Source organism: Prionailurus bengalensis, chromosome B1 (genome assembly GCF_016509475.1).
Source record: "Prionailurus bengalensis isolate Pbe53 chromosome B1, Fcat_Pben_1.1_paternal_pri, whole genome shotgun sequence".
NCBI lineage: Eukaryota > Metazoa > Chordata > Mammalia > Carnivora > Felidae > Prionailurus > Prionailurus bengalensis.
This window is the reverse complement of record NC_057344.1, coordinates 166802702-166823598: the sequence shown is the minus strand read 5'-3', so window position 1 is coordinate 166823598 and position 20897 is coordinate 166802702. Positions and strand designations below refer to the sequence as shown.

Genomic DNA, 20897 nt, shown 5'->3' with positions numbered 1-20897 from the left:
TTTCTCTCTTATTTACTTACAGGAAATTTTTCTTTTTTGGTAAATAGTCATACTAATCCGTTCACAAGTTCACAGTTAAATTTGCTGCGTGGATGATAATTTTTAGGATCCCCCTAGGAGTCTATCAGTAGAAGATAATAAGAGTGGAGATGGCCAATGGCTTTCAGGGACAGCTTTAATTAAAAAACAAAAATGGAAATTGAGTTGAATCTTGAAGGGGGAAGGTCCTAATTAAGAGGATTAGTTTAGAAAAGAAATAAGCAACTTCACAGAGGAAGTAACTGTCGACATTTGAAGCCATAAAAAAAAAAAATCCTACAGTGGGTCTGGGTCTGATGATTTTTAGCATGTTTCAATTATTTACTTATTCTTTTTTATTATTTTGAATTTATTCCCATTAGTTCCAAAATGTATTCAAGACAGTTTACACACTATATATAATCAGTGCAGCATATCTGTTTTTAAATTAGTAAAGTGTGACACAGAAAAATTAATTTAGGATTGGAAGGCATCAGGGAGAAATGTAACATAACAAAATGCAGGTCATTAAGACCTTACATAATGACGAAAGCTGAACTGTACTTATAACTCAGAGATTCCCAGTGACCAAAGAAAATAAGGAAATTAATGAATTTTAGGATTCCTATTGCTTTTCACAAAGTAAGGTCTGGTAAAAATTTTCTTCCACAACTCCTCATACATAAGATACTGAGTGATGCAGTGGGTTCCATCCTCAATAGCACTCCAATATTAGATGCTATTACAAGTATCTAATGACTTTTTGTAGTGTCCTTCCATATAAATGGAGACATAATTTAAAAGCCATATTCATTGAAACTGACCCAATAGCACCCCAATATTAGATGCTATTATAAGTATCTAATGATTTTTTGTAGTGTCCTTCCATATAAATGGAGACATAATTTAAAAGCCATATTCATTGAAACTGACCCAAATTAGGGTAAACTAAACATTAGGATTCAATTATATGAAATGACCCCATAATCCTCCTCAATTCTAGGATAAAATCTTGGCTCTTTTACAGACGCTGGTAAATACAATCCTGGCTGTTATTCAAAAAGGAATTTTGGGGTTTATGCGCAAATGGAAAACATGTATCCCAATAAAAGCTATATTAACTGGCAAAACATAAGAACACTTAACTAAATACTTCTTTTATGAATTGAATTCTGTTAGCAAGGCTAAAATCTGCAAACTCCAAAATATGGGTAAATTGACAAATTTCATGTGGAAAGGGACCCTGTTTGCTATATATTTTTTTTTTTTTACTGTTGTATGACCCGGTTTTAGCAGTAAGTCTGACACTTAGTAAGTGCTCAGTGAATATTTGGAGAAATAAATGGATGGACAAATGAATGAAATAAACCTCCACAAATTTCATTTTCTACAATGCAGCTTTTGCAGAGTTCTGCCACATGAGAGGTTCTATGCTTCAGCAAGGACCGGAAGCACAAATAAATCTTTTCTTTTGCTCATTAGAAGCAGATACATATGAATTAAAAAGAGATAGCCTTGACACACTTCTCAGAAAATTAAGAAACCTGATTAGGAGTTAGGTATCATTGTCCCCGGAAGAAATGGCCTCAGTGTTTAAGGATGTTATGAGGCTCAAATGAGAAAATGAAGTTAATATATGAAGAATGTCAAGATGTACACATGTGTACATGTTTGTACAATTCTTTAGTTACTGTCCACATGTCTCCATGGGCTGACCTTTCCAGCTATCTGATGTCTCCATTACACTTCTGAAAATTTGCACTAGTGGGTCACCTCTTCTCCATGCTAAACATTATCTGACTTTAGTTCCTTTTGCCTGGGGCATTGTAATAACCCTTCTCCCTTCTCCTTGTTTTCCGTGTCTCTGGTTCCTCCTCTTGGGGTCGATACTTCATGGCATAGAGTAGTCAGGTCCGTGGATTCTGGGTTGAAATGCTGATTCGACCATTTATAAGCTGTTTGATATTGAACTAGTTACATCACTCTGATTCATTCTCAGTATCATCTATAAAATGAGAATAATACTAATATCTATCATATTTGAATTGTTATGAAGGCTCAAATATGATTACCTACATAATGTGCACAATAACCAGCAAATAGTCAGCAAGCGATAAATTCTAATTATTCTCATCACGATTATTCTACCAAAACATTCTTCCTGAAACTGACATCTGACCCTGACCATCCGTACTTGAATCTTTCAGTGATTTCTAGAGGCCTTAATTGGCGAAGTAGAGGATGTAACTTCCGGTACAGTCTGGCTTCAGCTTCCCTTTGCACCCTCTTCACAACCATCCCTACCCCTCTCCTTTTATATTCTAACCAATTATTTCTGGGTTCAGCTCTCCCAGCAGACAATAGCCTTTCAAGTCTCCAAGATTTGACAGAACAAGATTTGGCTGTTTTCACCTTCTGGAATACCCCTCCCTTTCTGCTCTGACAAAAAGCTTTCTCCTTCTCTGGACACCATTATCTACCTCTCTCTGGTCTTACTAACAAGCCCCCGTCACTTTGTAAACTACCTAGAGATATACTGAATTTGCTTATATTTGTGTCCGTCGTCCTGACAGAGAGCCTGTGAACTTCTTGAGGTGGGGAACCCTCTTTAAGTCTATACTAAGTTCCAGAATGCCTAAAACATAGTAAAGATTTAATATATACCATTAAACAAATGAACGACCTCCTAGCCCAGGGCCTCCCGCATAACATGTGCTCAATGGCATTTACTGAATTGCATTGACTGAATTTAATATAATTCAAACAACTCTTGCTCCTTCAGAACCCCAATCTATTTTCGAACAGAGATTAGACCCTCCGGGTGTTTCACGGTTCTGTTCTGGGCTACCAATGCGACTTAACATGCCGGCAATTTTAAGAAAGAGGTTTTCCTTACCAGAACCTTACAAAAAAAGTGGGACTTGCGGCAGATGGCACCAGAAGAAGGGTTGCCTGCCCAGAGATGCTGCCTCATCGCTTGTTTCCCTTAAATCCCGTGCCTGGAGAGACACGAGAGGGGGAGGGAAGAAAAGTGGGAGAGCGAGTGAAAAAGTTGGCCCGCCTCTTCTCCTCCCCCTCCCATAGAGAAGGACTACACTCAGGCAGATGTCCTAAGACGCCTCCCAAGGGGACCTGGCTCTTGGCTGGAGTCCTCAAATACGTTCAGAGTTCCCTCTGCCCCTTCCCTTCTTCTGTGGCTCTTCTTCTCCACTTATCAACCCCCTCCCCGCCCCTACCCCCTCATCCCCCTATCACACGAACAGAGGCACACACTGGAGACCAGAAAACCGCCCCGCCTCCAGACTCAGTTCTAGGACCACCGTGGCTGCCAATGAAGGATGCCAGTAGCCAGATCCCTGGGAGTTGAGTTAAAAAAAAAAAAATCGGGTTGAGGACAGAAAGGAAATGCACATAGCAACCTCCAAAGCACGAAGAAATCTCAGTATGCAAATGCCTACAGGATCCCGAGCAAGGAAAGAGCAGGATATCTCCGACTACCCAGAGGACGTGCAGCACCACAAACAGGAACTTTAAAGGGATTGAAATCTGTTGCCTGTTCCACTAGGAATATTGTTTGCAAGGCACAAGGTGTCTTTTGGTAGTGAGCACCCTCTGCGCATGCGCAGGTCCATTCGGGAATTACTGCCCTGCCGCCGACTAAGTTGCATTCCTTGAATCTTCGCAGAAAAGACAATTCTTTAATCAGAGTTAGTAATGTGGACAGTACAAAATCGAGAGAGTTTGGGGCTTCTCTCTTTCCCTGTGATGATTGCCATGGTCTGTTGTGCACACAGGTGAGCTGCTGATCTTGAACGTCTCTTTTTTTCCTTGGTGTTTTTCTTTTTTACATGCTTGCTGGATCATGTAGCTTGTTATTTGGGGGTAGGTGTGCTTGTCTATATTTATGTCTGCTCGCAGTTTGTGTTCATTCTGAATACGGTCCCTACTTCTTCCCTTCAGCGCCAATGAGCCCAGCAACATGTCATACGTGAAAGAGACAGTGGACAGATTGCTCAAAGGATATGACATTCGCTTGCGGCCGGACTTTGGAGGTAATGCTTCATCTTTTTTCAACCTGTAACCCATATCTAGTTCTCCTTTCCTGTCAAAGATAAATGTCAAAAAAAAATAAAGCATGTCATTTCCGCAAGTGTGCGCTACGCCCAACGCCCTGGACACACACACACACACACACACACACACATCCCGGACCCTCAGTCTCAGGTGGATGAAGCCCCAGGCAGAGCCGACCTTCCCCGGCCCGACACACCCTCTGCATAGTCACTGCATCACGCGTGTGCCCACACCTGTTTTCCCAGGCTGTCCCCTGCAAGGGGGAGTGGGGGATGGAGGAAGCCCATTCAGACGTAGTAAGCACAGGGAAGCCCCCCGCCTCTCCCCATCCTGTCGCCACTCTGAGAATGTGTCCATAATGTGTCCCACCTCCCCGCAGGGCCCCCTGTGGACGTAGGGATGCGGATCGATGTCGCCAGCATAGACATGGTCTCCGAAGTGAACATGGTGAGTGGCCTCCCGACGCGCCCGCGGCCGGGCTTACGCAGATGTGAAATGGACCGGTCCCCGCGCCCTCTGCGTTTCATTGGCGGTCACCTCGCCCCGGCCCCGGGAGTCCCACTCCGCGCGCTCCCCACACTGGCACACACTCCCCACTCCCCACTCCCCGTTGCCCCTGGTTTGTATTTCCAACACACACACACACACACACACACACACACACAAGCTACTGCAGTGTTCCGGAGGAAACGTGCTCGGCACTATTTGGGGAAGGACGGGTGACTGTGGTGCTGGAGGATCGGGTGGGGCGGAGTCTGAGCGTTACTTTAGCAGGGTTTCCTTTGGTGTTCCGATGCGGAGGGCACCACCTGCCGGCGGCCCGACGGCCTGCAGCAGGGTCCCCGGACCGCGGTTCGCCGCCGCCTCCGCTCCGGGAGCGGTGGCCCAAGCCCCCCAGCCCGCCCAGGTCCCGCCACCGAACGCCCAAGCACTCCTTCAGGGTTTCAGACTGTCCACTCCCTCGTTCCAGGCTCTGGCACACCTTGTGGCAGGAGCAACAGGCTGAGACAACAGTCCATGCTTGTTAATAGGAAAGTGCTCAAGACAGTTTCTGGGGAGGCTTGTATTGTTCCCTTGTGAGGGTTGATGAATTTGTCTTCCAGCATCTCGCAAATTTAAGTGGAAACCGAATGGGTCGAGTCACTGCTTTGCTTTATGCTAGAAACTTAAGCAGGCCGGAAAAGCCTGATGATTAAAGGGACCGTGGAAATTGGGGGGGGGGGGGGGTGGAGAGGGCGGTAGTAACATAGCGCCCTCCTTTCAAAAGGTTAGCATTCTTCTATTTCCACATTTTCTTCTCCCTTTCTGAAGCTGTTGCACAGTAGACTGAAATCATAGCTGTCGTCTTCTCTATTGGCTGTTTCCAACCACTGCGGGGTAGCAGTTTTCTAGTTGTTAGAGTTTCTAACTGTTGCTTCTCGTAAGGTAGGGGGAAAAAAAGCCTGTTGCTTTTCTAGAACCAACCATCCAGGGAATAGCTAGATCTACGTGAGCAAAATGCCATTTTTATTTCATTTGCGAAAAAATATTGTGGCAGCAGAAATTTTAGACAGCCTGAATAATTTAAAGACTAAAACCCTCTGGGATTTTGTCACTCTATAGCTGCAAAGGCTATTGAATTGTCATTTCATTACGAGTGTGCCGTGTTATCTTAACCTGCTAAGATTTAAGAATTCTTTCTTTTTCTAGCTTGTGTCAAGGAAAAATAAATATGTTTATAATCTATTGAAAAGGATTAGAAGAAGAAGTCTATTAAATTTCTCTATTTTATAGTTGTAACTTCTCCTGCTTTAAATAGCTTATTTAAAATAAGGTGTCTCCGGTGGTTGTATTGGGAAAAGAAAAACAATTTTTAAAAATGAATGCATGGTGAATATTTTCTGACTCAAGGAAGGTTTTTTAACAGACTGGCTTATTAATCATATTCTGTTCGTATACATCTCACTACCACAAAGCAACCCAAAACACACTATTTACAAACACTGGAGAACGTAGTAGTAACGTGCACATATACAAATCATACCTAATCTATGCCATTGCAACTGGATAAATTAGATAATGAATTACAAAGTAGTCTATATCTTGTAGATAAATGATGATAGTATTTTCCTTTCCAAGTCATTTATTTTGGCATCTTGTAAGTACCAACATAGATAATTTATAAAATGGGAGAAGATTCAGACAGCTTAAAAGGCAAACAGTGCCTTTGCTGGTGGTCTATTTTCTGTATAGGGTACTATACTTTACAGAATTTTAAAAAATGTATAATTCTGTTGACTATATTTACAAACAACTTTGGAGCTACAAAAAGAAACTGAATTGAATAGGGAAGTTGCTATTAACCAAAACAACCATTTCCACAAAAAAAGCTCTGTGTAACTAGTTGTTCAACTGGATTCATACGTAGCCCAGACAAAGAGGATTGAGTTTAATTGCAGTACCCCTGGAAAAAGCTCCTAATGATGGAATAATACAGCCTACTTACTTACTGTACTATGTATATATGTACTTGAGTTTTTAAAAATACTCCCCCAACAGATAAGCCTTTGAAAAATATATTGTACTAAAATACCAATTACCTTTCCACTGGGGTGTTAGAAACATGGTGGGAAAATAGAAAACACTGAACATTGAAAAATAGTAAACCTTGATTTACTTACTGTTCCTTGTTTCTGCTTTTAAATGAGAGCTACCAACAAGATCCAAGGTCTATTTTACCTTCTCTCATATATGACAAAGCATTGAGATAAATAGGTTGGAAAAAACACCAAGAAAAATGGAAACAAAGAGGACTTTTAAGATCAAGGGTTATCACCACAACCTCAATAGTTAGTTCTGGTTAAGAGCATTGTCTACAATATGCTTTGAATTTTAGATAATATAAGTAGGGCTGAAATGTCAGTGGGAAATAAGGCTCAATGATTTTTATACTAAATGTGTTTTAGTACCCTAATAGGCAGTAACTTTTGAGGTTACTTAAAAGGAATTTTTTTACCAAAATTGACAAAAATTAAGAATGGACAAAGAATATAATAAAAAATAGCTCTAAAGAAACTTCAGACTAAAGTCCATTCCTAAAACACTGTTCATTTTTATATTTTTATTCATTAGCATTATTACCCACCCATTCCATAGCTGGGAAAATGACATGATAATTGTACATTACATTAATGGGTTGGAAAATGAGGCTTTGTTAGGTTTTGTTCTTTTCTTATACTACCGTATGTGAAATATAATTCTATGTTGGTTTATAGCATTATCTGTTTTCAAGACTAACATAACATTGAGTATTTTCTGATTCATGTTCTTCAGAACATAGAATGCTACTCCCAAATTAAGAAAATAAAAGCTAGCTTTTATGGTCAAGAACCTATACAATCCAAAATTATTGACTCTGAGCGGTGAATTCTGAGCAGCATTCCTCTGAGGAGTAATTCCAACGCAGAAAAAAAAGAAAACTATACTGAGGAGCAAGACTTTTCAGGAGTTAATATTATTGATTAAATTAGGAAGAATTTTTCTTATGGCAACATGGGATATACTAGGCATGCGATAGTGATTATACACTGTTCTTTTTTGAACAGTTATATTTTAAAAACTACTGTGATTTCCATTTGTTGTTTTATTAAACACTTCAAACCTCCCCTTAGTTTCTGCCAAGCCATAAACCTACTCTCTCTGTCTCTCTCTGTCTCTGTCTCTTTCTCTCTCTCTGTAGACTAAAGATAAACAGAAGGCAGTTGGGGCAAAAGGAGACAATAGACCCCATAAATTGCCTTTCAGTAACACTAATATCTCTCAATATAAATTCAGTGAAACACAAATGATAATAAGCAGATCTTCTCTTTGAGCAGAAGACTGGGGAAGCATGATATTAACTACCTGCAAACAAGAGTTGAATTCTTGCATTTCAGATTCCAATAACTAGTTGTTCCTTCTTATTAAGAAGGTGGCTTCTGATGATCAGGTAGGAGTTCCAAGCATAAAACTCTCTTTCCCTGACCTAGAGCACAATGTTCCAAGTGGGCACTCCCAGAAGACTTTACATCTATTGAGTCTTGACCCAAGTAGCCATTCCTAGTAATAGATAGCACCATGCATTCATGGTTTCTTTTCTTCCTTCATGCATGAGTGGATGCAATAGTGAATGCTCTTACAGGCATTGGAAATAACAATGAAAAGAGTAAAAAAAAAAAACAACTTGCAAAAGCCTCAAATGAACCTGTTACATAAATAATACCTAAAAGATAAACAAATATAATTTACCAAGTATCCACTGTTGTTAAATTGCCCTGTTGTTGTTGTTGTTGTGATTTTAATATTTGATTACAGAGGTTTCTGGTGCATACTTTAGTTATGTCCAATTATTATCATCTTGGTGACACAAAACAGTCACTACTTTCAGTATCCCCCTGCCCATTTCTTTAAGTCAGTGTTCTTCAATCTATACTGCATACCTGAATTGCTCTGAGATCTTAAAATGTTAAAATGCAAGTTCTGAATCAGAGGTGTGGGCTGGGGTCGGCATTCTGCATTTCCTAGGTGACACCCATTACTGGCGTGTGGATGGCACTCTGTGCGGCAAGGTTGTAGTGCGTTATTCTGAGATCTTGCATTATTGAGAAATGAGCACTTTTTTCTCTTAAATTTCCTGAGGAATGCTATTATTTCAAGGTTCCAAATTGAGTTTTAAGTTAATTTCTAGATAACCAGGTAGCTGTGCTCAAAGGAGAACATTAGTTTAGTAATTGATGATTAAGCAATAGGACAAAGACAAGAGCCTAGATGATGGGGCTTGACTTAACTAATAAGCACTTCTCCTAAATGTGTCAATACTCATGAGTCAGCCAACCTTACATGAGGGCTATGAAAGTGTTTCCAAGCACAGTAACTCCGACAATACTATCCTGCTGCTTTACAGAACACCAGTGACTTTTCTTAGTCAGAATAGAGAACATTGCAAACTGTCCCCCCCCCCCCCCCCGCCACTGAAGAGCTTGCAATAGCTTTGTAAAATAGCCTAAACATACCCTTGTCGCTGTCAGGAAATTCTCTGAGGTTATAACAAAATCACTTCACAAATAGAGCAAATAGGTCAGTATCATTTAAAGGTAGGAACAGCTATCAGCAGTTAAATAAAGATAGAAATGCATTTTTCTCTTATATGAGTAATCAACCAGTCTCACTTTTAGGTGCTGGGTTACAATATTACACCATCTTGAGAAGCTGAGAGAGGAAAAATGTCCCTTTGCCATTCTGTTTTGAGATAACAGAAAGATCTTTTTGTTCCCTAAGCCACATCAAAGCAAGGCTATCCAAATTTTTTGAATGTTTGGGTTCACATTTGAAAGCCTATGTTCTTGGAATCTTAAGGCCCTGGGTATCAAAGTGTGCAATACGATGAAAATAAATAGTAACACTTATTGAATACATCCTGTGCATGAGTTATGTTTATGGGGTGCTTTATATCACTAGCTCATTTAATCCTAGATTTAAGGTTATGGGGTTATTATCCTGCATTATACATGGAGAAACTTAGGCTATAGTGATTAAATAGTTTGCTCAGATGTTATAGAGCTAGTAAATGGCATGGCCCAAGTCTGAAACCAGGCAACCTGACTCCAGGGCCTGGCTCCTATCTGCCAGGCAAGCAGAAATATATTCCCAGTATGTAGCTTTGGAACCTTGAGTGAGTCATTTGACTTCTCTGGGCCTCAGGTTTCCCCTCTGTAAAATGAGAGTAAATGGCACTATTGCTAAACCTGTTTTCAGTTCAAATATTCTATGACATAAACTTAGACCTTTAAAGAGTTTAGACTCTGCCCCAAATACGATTCTTCCATTCCATCTTAGTCTTCTGTTACAGTCTATCTTCTTCCATTTAGTTCTCCTGTTAGATATGTCAATCAACAAACATTTATTGAATTCCTATGGAGTACACAAACTGTGGTCTCCTGGGAACAACGCAGCAATGATTGTGTGTCATCTGGGGCATCTTAAATCACCATTTTAATTGGTCATGGCATTATTGTCCTTTTTTTTTTCCCTAAACACATTTCCAAAGACAGCAATAAGAAACAGTGGATCGATGGTCTTCAAAATGAGACTTGACTGATTCCTGGTTTACATTGTACCGAATGTTGGAGCCAGCACCTAGACGGAAATTTTTCTATCCAATTCTGTCCACTGTGCTCAAACTGGGAACATCACTCCACTCTAAATTAATAAATTTTTCAACACTTAACGTGAAACAGTAAGAAACCATTACTCTCCAGGATCTGGCTATCCCAAAGATTTACCCAAACCACTTAAAATCTTTCCATCAGGTGGTCTGGTGGCAACAGTAAAGCTAAAGTGTTCATCTCAGCTGAATATTACTTGATATCAATTCTCTAAGTGTTTGATACTTTTTGTCTTGGCAGACCCCCAAAGTCTCAATAGCACTCTCAAAACACAGAGGAATGAAATCCTGCTATTAGCAAGGAAGGTAAAAAAATTTCAAAAGAAAAATAATGGTTGTAAGTGTTTCCAACTTGAGTTTTAATAACTCAAATGACATTACCACACTTGAAAATAATAGGAGGATAAATAGATATATGCTTATAATTGATTAAATGTTAGTACAGAGCTTCCTCATGAACTTTTTCACAGCACCAAATCCTATTTTTTTTATAATACCAGAACCGAGTTTCTATATTTTAGAATACTTGTTTTCAGCAGATTGTACATTTCATGAAATCTTTTGACTAGCCACCGAAGGAAGTTAATAGTCTGTGACATATATCAACCTATTACTCAGCCCTTGACAGAAATGTTCAAGAAAGGATTTACAATTAATTCCTATAAGTGGTTGTACATTAGAGAAAAGGTTGGCCAAAGAGTAAAAGATGTGTGGGTTTTCTTTTTTGTGAGCCCTGTTATCCTGTTTTAGAATCTTTATTAGTCCTCATTGCTTTTCTACTAGTAGTTTTTTTCTGCTACCCCTCTGTTAGGCACTTAATGTATGCCCCCTCTTTCAGCCCAGTACAACTTGTCATTGTATTGCATATTTAAGATTAAAAGGCTTTTTTTCCAAGAGCATTCATTCAACTACTCTACTAGTCTCTGTCCTCGTAGAATTTACATTCTTCTCAAAAAAATTATTTAAAACTTTATTTGGCAGAATGAAGATTCTTTCCCTTTGAGAGATTTGGAAACATTTACAGTTATTTTGTTCTTGGGTTGTTTTGGTTCAACACATACTTATAGAACAATTCTTTTTTTAAAAAAATGTTTTTAATGGGTCCTAGGGATGGAAATATGACTAACATATGCTCCAAACCTTCAAATATTTTACAGTATACAAGACAATGTATACCTAACGTTATTTTATTTATTTATTTGGGGGGTGGCTTGAACCCATGAACCATGAAGTCATGACCTGAGCCAAAGTCAGATGCTCAACTGACTGAGCCACCCAGGCACCCCACAAATATAATTTCTTCATTAAATGCATGTAAAGTGTTTCAAATTGTGTCTATCACATAGTAAGTACTAAATAAATATTAGCTATTAACATTATTTTTAATATGAAATTTATTGTCAAATTGGTTGAAGATATTTTAAAATGATGTGTTAGGTGCTATAATGGAGACATGTATGTCCAAGATTCTATGGGAACATGGAAGAGTGGTTTCCAAGGTGTAGTAAAGGGTTAATCCTGAGGAGAATCTTAAAGAGATATAGTAGTTAGCACCATGTATAGGCTACAAATGAAAAGAAGAATCTTTCAAGCAAAAAATAAGGGCATAAGCATTGGCAGTTGTGTATGAAAATAGCCTGAGTGTTCCAGAAACCACAGGTTAGTCACTCTTGTGAGAACTTAAAGAGCACGGGGAAGATTGTCAAGAGATAAGATGATACTAAAAGCAAGGTGTAGGACAGTGTTATTGAATGTTCTCCTGTGTATAAAAAGAAGGCTGTCTGTCTCTGTCTCTGTCTGTCTGTCTCTCTCGCTCTCTCTCTCTCTCCATATATATATATATATATATATATATATGTGTGTGTGTGTGTGTGTGTATACACACATACATATTTACAGAACACACACACACACAGTATATGCACTGACCATTTCTGGAAGAATATACAAAAAATGAATGGTTGTCTCTTGGAAGTGGAACTAGGAGTATGGCCTGAAGGGATACTCATTGCATTTTACCTGCTTGAGTTGTTTGATTAAACAAAAATCTTATACATGTTTTAAGCTTTCACTCTAAAAAGACACACACGAACGCACATGGAAAGAAATGATGCTGGAATATGTATGCTAAGAAAATGAATACTAATCCTGAAATACAGAAAACGTGCTAAAGGTTCTAACAGGTGCTATGTTTTACGTGTCAGAGAGATCATTCTGGAAGTGATGTGGAGGATGAGGTAGAGGAGGATAAAATTGGGGGCAGCATTCCTAGTTAAGAAGCTAAGAGGGTGGTTCAAAATCCAGGCGAGAGGGGATAAATGCCTAAAGTAGAAGAAGAATGACCTTAGGAATTGGAAGTAAAAAAGAAGAAGAGATAATCAAACAGAGGCAAATTGGAGGGATTTTATGACGGGCTATTTTTTTTAAAATTTTTAAGTTTATTTATTTATTTTGAGAGAGACAGCCTAAGTGGGGGAGGGACAGAGAGAGAAGGAGTGAGAGAATCCCAGGGAGGCTCCATACTGCCAGCACAGAACCAGACCTGGGGCTCAAACTGAAGAAACCAAGAGATCATGACCTGAGCCGAAACCAAGAGTTGGACACTAAGTTGGACACTTAACTGACTGAGCCACCCAGGCGCCCCATGTGACTGGTTATTTAATGGAGATTAGAGAGAAGATGATCCTAGAATGCCCTATGAGGTTCCATGTCAAATGATCGGCGCATGTGGTACCATCTGCCCAAGGATGGAACACAGGAAAAGAAGCTCCAACCATCTTATTCACCACTGAAGTGGGTATGTTATCAGAATTAAAAAAAAAAAATTGCCAGAGCATGTTACTATAAGCTTACTTGTGGGGACACTGGGGTAGAATATTGGAGACTGAAACTGTCCTGAAGAAGACTAGTTCTTTGATGAGTTTTCTAATTCTGTTCACAAATAAGGCAAGCTCTACAGGGAGAAATCCTGGGGTGCATCAATGTGGTGGCTCAAATGAGCTGATTAGAGATAAGGAGAAAGGGTGTTGGCCAGAGACAGAATAGAGTGTAGTCAACTTTAATCTCTAGCAATATTGTTCTTTCTCTGTGAGGACCTAGACCCTGATAGTATGTAAAACATACTTCTCAAATTCGTCCAGGGATGTAATCTTTGTACTCTGTTTTAGTTGCCTTTATAAAACCAAATAGGTGGGGAAAAAAGATGTGTGGAGAACTCACTTACGCAGCATCTGCTCTCTTCTCTACCACGTCCCCAAAATGATTCAGAGCCCTTCTGGAACACTGTGTTTCCATGTGAAGTCATGTGCAAGCACTGTGAGTTCTTGCAGAAAGTGTATTTGGTGATGACATGAGACCAACAGAACACAAGTGAGGCCAATAGCATGCCTCGAGAAGTGAATCTTAGCTGCCAGGAAATTAAAAAGTAATTCCCAGCTTTGCTGAAGAACTGAAACATCTGAATGGCCTGATGGGAATGATTTTAAACGAGAATTCAACACAGCCCTGCCCCTCACAAATGTTCTCATGGAAAAGGGATAGCTATTTAAGCAGAGGTGTACTCATACATTGTAATATTTGGTTTAGAGAAAAAAGGCAGAGATGTAGCTGGAGAAATGGATCCAAATAGAAAAGGATTCTTAGGTAGCTATTAGCAATCAGCTAACCCATACTAGAGTATGGGTTAAGGCACTTCAGATCCAACAGGAAAGTTAGAAGCTAGATGCCTCGCTCTTGTTGCTGAATGGATTAATCAGGGAAGTTGCTAGAAGTGAATCCTGCTTGAATGAGAGGGTTATTTGGGATCCTTCCTGAAAGCGGGGGAATAGATTTGTTGAAAGCTCAGGTTCCCTGCCTACTCTAACCCTCTGTGACTCATGGTGAGATTTTTTTTCTTTCTCTCTTTTCTTCTGATCTATTATTTTCAAGAGAATGATACACAATTCTCTAGTCAAGAGGAACAGCTTTGTGGTTTCCATAGAGACATTTCAATGACATTTAGTTGAAACCCTACCTAGAATATTTCTCATGTCAGAGGCCTTCATTTCTCCCTCCTACCACTTGCAATCCCTCTCCCACCCAAATCCATCTAGATCTACTTTAAAGCCCACAGGAAGTCATCTTTCTTCTGTGGAGCCTTTTCTGTAGCCACACCAGAGAGAATTATGCTGGAGAAAGAGTATACAGGGCATATAAACAAATCAAGACTCCAAAGAGGCAAAAGACCCAATATAATATAACGATCCTCTTTTAGCCCCAATAAGGTTTTTATTGACCTTGTCTTTTCAGCCTGCACTATGTAAGCTCCAGGAAGTTTAGGATTATATTCTTTATGCTCTCTGTGTAGCTCCTAGCATATTATGGGAACTTAATAATAACATTTATTAGGATTATAACATAATTTTTCTGGTCATAAAGAAGTGTTAGTAATAATGTCATTTGAATTTATTAATTCAGAAATTAATAGGTTCTCTGTCAGGTCTACCTTATGCCTGAATCTGTAATTTTCTTTTAGGTTGATCATGAATCAGGAGCCGTTTCTATAGAAACAATTTTATCACATGGCACAGTCAGTTTCACACACACAAAACTACTTCATGACAAATATCAGTGCAATGTACATACACACACACACACACACACACACACACGCATGCAACCACCTAACTTTTCTTCTGCATTAAAAAATAATGACTGCTTTTCATTCTTCAAAATGTCATTTCCATACTGGCACCTGGACTATCACTATTTCTAGAAATATTTAAGAAATTGTTAAAGAACCACTTGATTGATGACTATAAGGCGAGTGACATTTAAAAAGAAGGAAAATCAAACTTAACAGGTAGCATATGAAAAGGGATTCCTCAGCCAATCTGGAGAGGTTATGAATAAGTAGATTTTAAAAGATAACCCAATAACCTTATTAAGTTTCAAAATATAAACTACAAAACATGTCTAATTGAGAAATATACATATTTAATGTATGTGTTTATAATCTATCTATCCATGTAGTTATTTTTGCTCTAATTGTATCCTTGCTGCTACATGCTAAGTTTGCTTTCAGATGTCAACTTGTCTGAAACTTCCAGATCCACAGAGTAATTGGTCAAAACTAGTAAATGTGTTTATTCAACTGCCACACTAAATGGTGATAAAAGATTCTTTTTTAAAAAATTTTTTAAATGTTTATTTATTTTTGAGACAGAGAGAGACAGAGCATGAACGGGGGAGGGTGAGAGAGAGGGGGAGACACAGAATCTGAAACAGGCTCCAGGATCTGAGCTGTCAGCACAGAGCCCGATGCAGGGCTCGAACTCACGGACCGCGAGATCATGACCTGAGCTGAAGTCGGATGCTTAACCGACTGAGCCACCCAGGTGCCCCATGATAAAAGATTCTTTCCACTGACATCACCACCTCTGTGCCCACCCCTCACACACACACACTCACACACACACACACACACACTTCAGCACATCCCAAAGAAACAACTGAGAGAACAGATTCCCAGTTCAAACTGACTGCTGAGTTGAGGCTGGTGAGAGCAGACAGAGAAAATTCTCTATAAAGCTTAGTTGAAATATAATTGAATATATTCAATTTGTGAATTCAATATAATTGAAACTCTTGGCTTAATGTGATAGGAACTGCTTTTTAGATGTTTTGAAGTTGGAAATTGGAGGAGGGAGACTGGCTGAAAAATTTGTAGAGTAGAAAGTACTCACAAAACTGGAAAATTATATTCAGTCCTTGTGGGTTATTGGTCCATATCTCCTACATCATGCTACCACCAGTTTTGGATATGCTCCTATGTGCTCTGTTGCCATGAAGTTTCAAGGGGACTTTATAACCAGGGGCTCTGAAATTATGGAAGGATATCACAGGTGACACCTGCCCTACTGTGCTCAACATCACTATCGTAGAACATAAGCATGTCTTGATGAACCATGTGTTTGAATAGTCATAATGAAGTTTTTCCACATTTTGAAGGATTTGCACCTTTGGCTCTGCAAAACAGAGATATGTGAACCCAAACTCAAACAAAGCAGTTGCTATTATTCTTTTCCAATATTGTTAGGTCTCACTGACTGGAGGTTTGTTATTGAGGCAAAATATGGGATTCTGTTGGTATTTAGGTAGGGAGTACCAGTGGGAAGCTAACAGCTTAAAATGCCATCATTTGTTCCTGATACCCTCAGTTTTGATTACTGCTGAATTGCAAATAACCCCAGAGAGAGGCAACAATCATGCCAGAGTTTAGTTCCTGTATTTACATCAGAGTGTGAAGGAATGGTTTAGTGAGGGAATAGGTTTGCTTAAGAGACAAAGATTAGAAAAGGATACGAAGAGAGGAAGGAAACAGGAGTTATTTCATACTTTGCTTAGAATCAGCGGTTTCCTGACTTTGGGAGCCGATATGAAACAGCTAGAAAAAGTGATTGAGGTGTGCTGAGACAGCATTTGTGAGGTCCACACTGATCCTCTGCCCTCAAAATGTATTTTGCTTGATCTGACAGCAATGCCTCATATTTTGTAACCTGAGATGTGAAACCAACAAACTCACCTCCATTCTCTGGAGATGTACCATCCATACTGATGGGCAAGGTGATGATAATATCTGGCAGTTTTAATTATAGGATAATATCTTGTAGTTTTAATAACTTTGTAGACAATGAATCTTATAGTTAAAATCAGTGTCTAGTGGGCAGCATACTGGCAACTTTTTAAGTCCAGACACTCCCCATCTGGCGTATATAATTTTGGTTTTTCTCCTGAAGTACATTCCCCTTGAATGTGCTTCTGTCAAGTTATATTTGAATAATTTTAAATCACTTTAAAATGTCAGGATGATGTTGTATCCTCATTTATACTCTCAAGCATAAATCTTGTGACTTAAGCCCCTTGATTCTCAGTTTCATGTAAAATGGAAATAATAATTTCTGCTTCACCTATTTCAGGGAGCTGTGAGAATCAAAAGAAATAAATCATATACAAATATATGGTCTGTATATGTGATATATCAATTGCAAATTACTATATAAATATTAAATGCTGGTATTTTCATTATTTTACCATCATCTCCAAAGCTTATAATGAATTTCTCTGTCTTTAATGCCAGGACATCAAGAGTAACATTGATTCACGACATGAATAATCAAATATAGTATTTTTGTTTGATATTGGGGTTTTCATCATGCAGTTGAAATTTATAGTACTTCTAATTGTGAAACTATTCTGTGAGATCTGAGAGAAAGAAATGGAAAATTTCGTTGACTTTATCTTGGTTCTCACTTCTCAAACTTAAAGTTTCAGTCTGTGTAGGGTCCTCCCATACCTCTCTAAATTTCATATTTTGTATTACTCCCTGGTAACTTGGTTTTCCATAGGTTTAGCCTAGGAATTAGGGCTCTGGAGTTGATTTCTTCAATTACAGACCCTCCACCTGCAGGATCTGTTACCTTGACATTAACTTTAGAGTAATGATATAATTTGTTTTCTAAGCATGCACTTTTGAGAATAAAAGGGAACACTGTTAATATTACCTGGGACAGGAAGTGTAACCAACACAATGCTGGGAAAGTCAAGACTACGATCATTTTGTGACACTGAAAGCCTGAATTTTTTCATCTTTAAGATGAGGATAAGTGCTACTTTCTTCTTAGGTCATTAAAAGCAAAATAAGATAATGTGTCCCCAGGCTTGGGGAAAATATTGGTTATTTTTTAAACTGATGCTTCTTCTTTATTGGGCACTTACTGTGTATGAGGCACTGTTATGAGTGCTTTATATCAATATCAACATAGAATTTATATGTCATATCAATTGATATGTCAATGTCAACATAGAATTATGTGGATGAGATAAGATAATAAGAGTTTTTATCCTAAAGTTTGAGATAATCAAATTAAAATATCATCTATCAACTTACTTTTGCTTACCAAGAACTTCATAAGAGCTAAGAATTGTGAAAGGTTATTAAAAATTGTAGCATTTACTTTATTCCTTCAAGGAACATCCAAAAATCTCATGGAGAGGGTAAGTTAAGAAAAAGTAACTGTCTTCATGAGGTCATAATTGACCACAAGTGGCACTAAAAAAAAGTGCCCTGAAGATGAGATCACAACTCAGGACATCACAGAGAAAATGCAAACACGCTGAGATGTTCAAGATGAGATCATGTAGGTAGGAAGGTGATGAGTATTCCAGGCAGAGAAAATAGAACTAAAAAGACTGTAGAGAGATAAGAATACTAAGAGTACTCAAGAAGAGAGAAATTCACTAACAATATTTGAATTTTAAGGCTTGGAAAATCATTCCTGCATCTTAATAATGAAAATTGATACTTATTGAGCACTTCTACAAAACAGGTACCATTTGAGTACTTTATAATTATTAACCCATTTAATCTGTCGTGCAGCCATATGAAGTATGTCACTATTGTTTCTTTTTTTTAAGGGAGAAGTATTTGATTTTTTCATTTTTTTAAGTGTTTATTTTATTTGTTATGTTATAAAACATTCATTTTAAATGTTTATTTATTTTGAAGGAGAGAGGAGAGGAGGGGCAAAGAGAGAGGAAGAGAGATAATCCCAAGCAGGCTCCACACTGGCAGCATGGAGCCCTACATGGGGCTTGAACCCACAAAGCAGGAGATCACGATCTGAGCCAAAACCAAGAGTCAGATGCTTAACTGACCAAGTCACCCACGTGCCCCTCATTATTATTTCTATCTTATGGGTAAGGAAACTGAGACATAATAAAGTTAAGTAACTTCCCCAAAGTTACACAACTAGTAAGTGATAGAGCTGTGATTTGCACTCAAGTCTCTGATCTGCATGCCAGATCTGAAGATGCCTTCATAGTCTGTGTGTGGTAGTTTTGTCATGAAATCAGGTCATAAAGCATCATTATTTCCAATAACATTTTTAAGTTGATTTATTTATCTTGAGGGGGAAGGTCAGAGAGAGAGAGAGAGAGAGAAAGAGAGAGACTCCTAAGCAGGCTCTAGTGCAGAGCCCAATGTGGGCTTGAACTCATGAATCCCTAAGATCATGACCTGAGCCAATCAAGAGTCAAACACTTAACCAACTGAACCACCCAGGCACCCCTCTAATAACATTTAAACGTAGGTTTCAAAGATTAGGAAACGCGATTAATAGTTAGCAAAATGTGTCCTACAATGAAAGGCATTAGCAATCGATATTACTTAGCTCAAAGTTAAACTTTAAAAAGATTAAAGAGTACCTTGATTAACGTCTTTAGGTTATGAAAACGTTTGATCCATTCACGGATTTAAGTCACATTGGACGATTTAATGCAAGGTGTCACTTAAAGTGCTGTGTAAGGTACTTACTGGAAATAGAGAGAGAAAATGGATTTGATGCTGCCGCTGAGAGAACTCAACTTGAAAAAAGAAGCAAAGTTTAGATTGGACATAAGGAAGAACATCTTGACTGTAATGAGTAAGAAGATGCTGGAAGGAGCTATGAAGAGTATCTGGGAAGTGTCCATCCTTAGAAAGCCTCAGAACAAGAAAAGTTAATTATATCTGTCCCAGTTGGCTTATATGGCTCTTCTGTCTAAAGGCAAGAGGGCGACATAAGAAAGAGCCTTTCTCTAAGACCCTTCCCAATTGAGAAATTTGAACTTCGAAGATTTTGACTTGATAGTTACAAACAATTCATTGTAAGATCTTCAAAAATCCCCACATTTTGATTACTTTTGCACTATATACTTAGTTAAGAGGATTACAACCACACACTCAGAGCATGTGAACAGGGCACTTGGCTGGGCTGTCATTAATTCAGTGGCTCTTTCTGGAACAGCTAACTTATTGACCTTATAGTGCATGTTACTCAAACTTCTATCTCAGAAAAAGTTGCCATGTCACTAACTTTCGGGGTAGTTAATGAAGAAGAGAGATGCAGGAGATATTAAATCCTCAAATGCCAAGAGTTTCCTGTAATGAGAGCTTCTTAAAGATTGTGCCTAATAAATGCCTTCTGCACAGGGCAGGCTGAATAAAATTATGTTGAATTAAATTGAAATATAATGCATTCAATTCAAGTCTGTGTACACATTATTACATCAGTATTTAGTCCTGGGAAAAAGGGCAACTCTTAATGTTAAGAATAGAAAGTTATTAAAATATAATGAATACATACCATGTATTGGGTATCAGAATAAGTATTTGAAATCAGTTTCTACAAGAGCCACCTGAGATAGGAATATTTAATATCTCTCTTCCACAGAGAAAGAACTGAGAATAGTAAGGCTCTGGGACATTTGAGATGGAGTTGTGTTTAAAGTTCAGGCCTGTTTGACTTCAGAGTCATACATCTAACCCCCTCTCTTTGGTTCTGGGACCCAAATCCAATGTGTGTGTGTTGGGGCAGGGAGTGATTCTGCACACATACAACAAGCAATTCTCTGGAAACTAGCTGGGTGTCCTATAGTTCAACTTAATTCTGACACTATCTATCTTGAGATATCATCAGGTTCTCCAGGTTAAAGTTCAACCCTACAAGACTGTCTCCCACTTCAGATTCTAGTCGCAAACCCTCGATTTTCCCTGTACTTCTGACTGACTGGCATTGAATCAGAGGTTCCCATGACCTCCTCCTTG

At 38.7% G+C, this 20897-nt stretch overlaps 1 protein-coding gene across 1 annotated transcript in view; it reads left to right on the top strand.

Annotated features, from left to right (window-relative positions):
* The first annotated feature begins 3318 nt into the window (after window positions 1-3318).
* The window catches only part of GABRB1 (gamma-aminobutyric acid type A receptor subunit beta1), a 386092-nt gene continuing 368513 nt past the window's right edge, over window positions 3319-20897 (top strand). Inside the window, exons 1-3 of the mRNA XM_043572729.1 lie at window positions 3319-3812; window positions 3979-4070; window positions 4472-4539. Of these exons, the coding sequence (XP_043428664.1) occupies window positions 3733-3812; window positions 3979-4070; window positions 4472-4539 (240 nt within the window). The 5' untranslated portion in view covers window positions 3319-3732. The remainder of the gene's footprint in view (window positions 3813-3978; window positions 4071-4471; window positions 4540-20897) is intronic.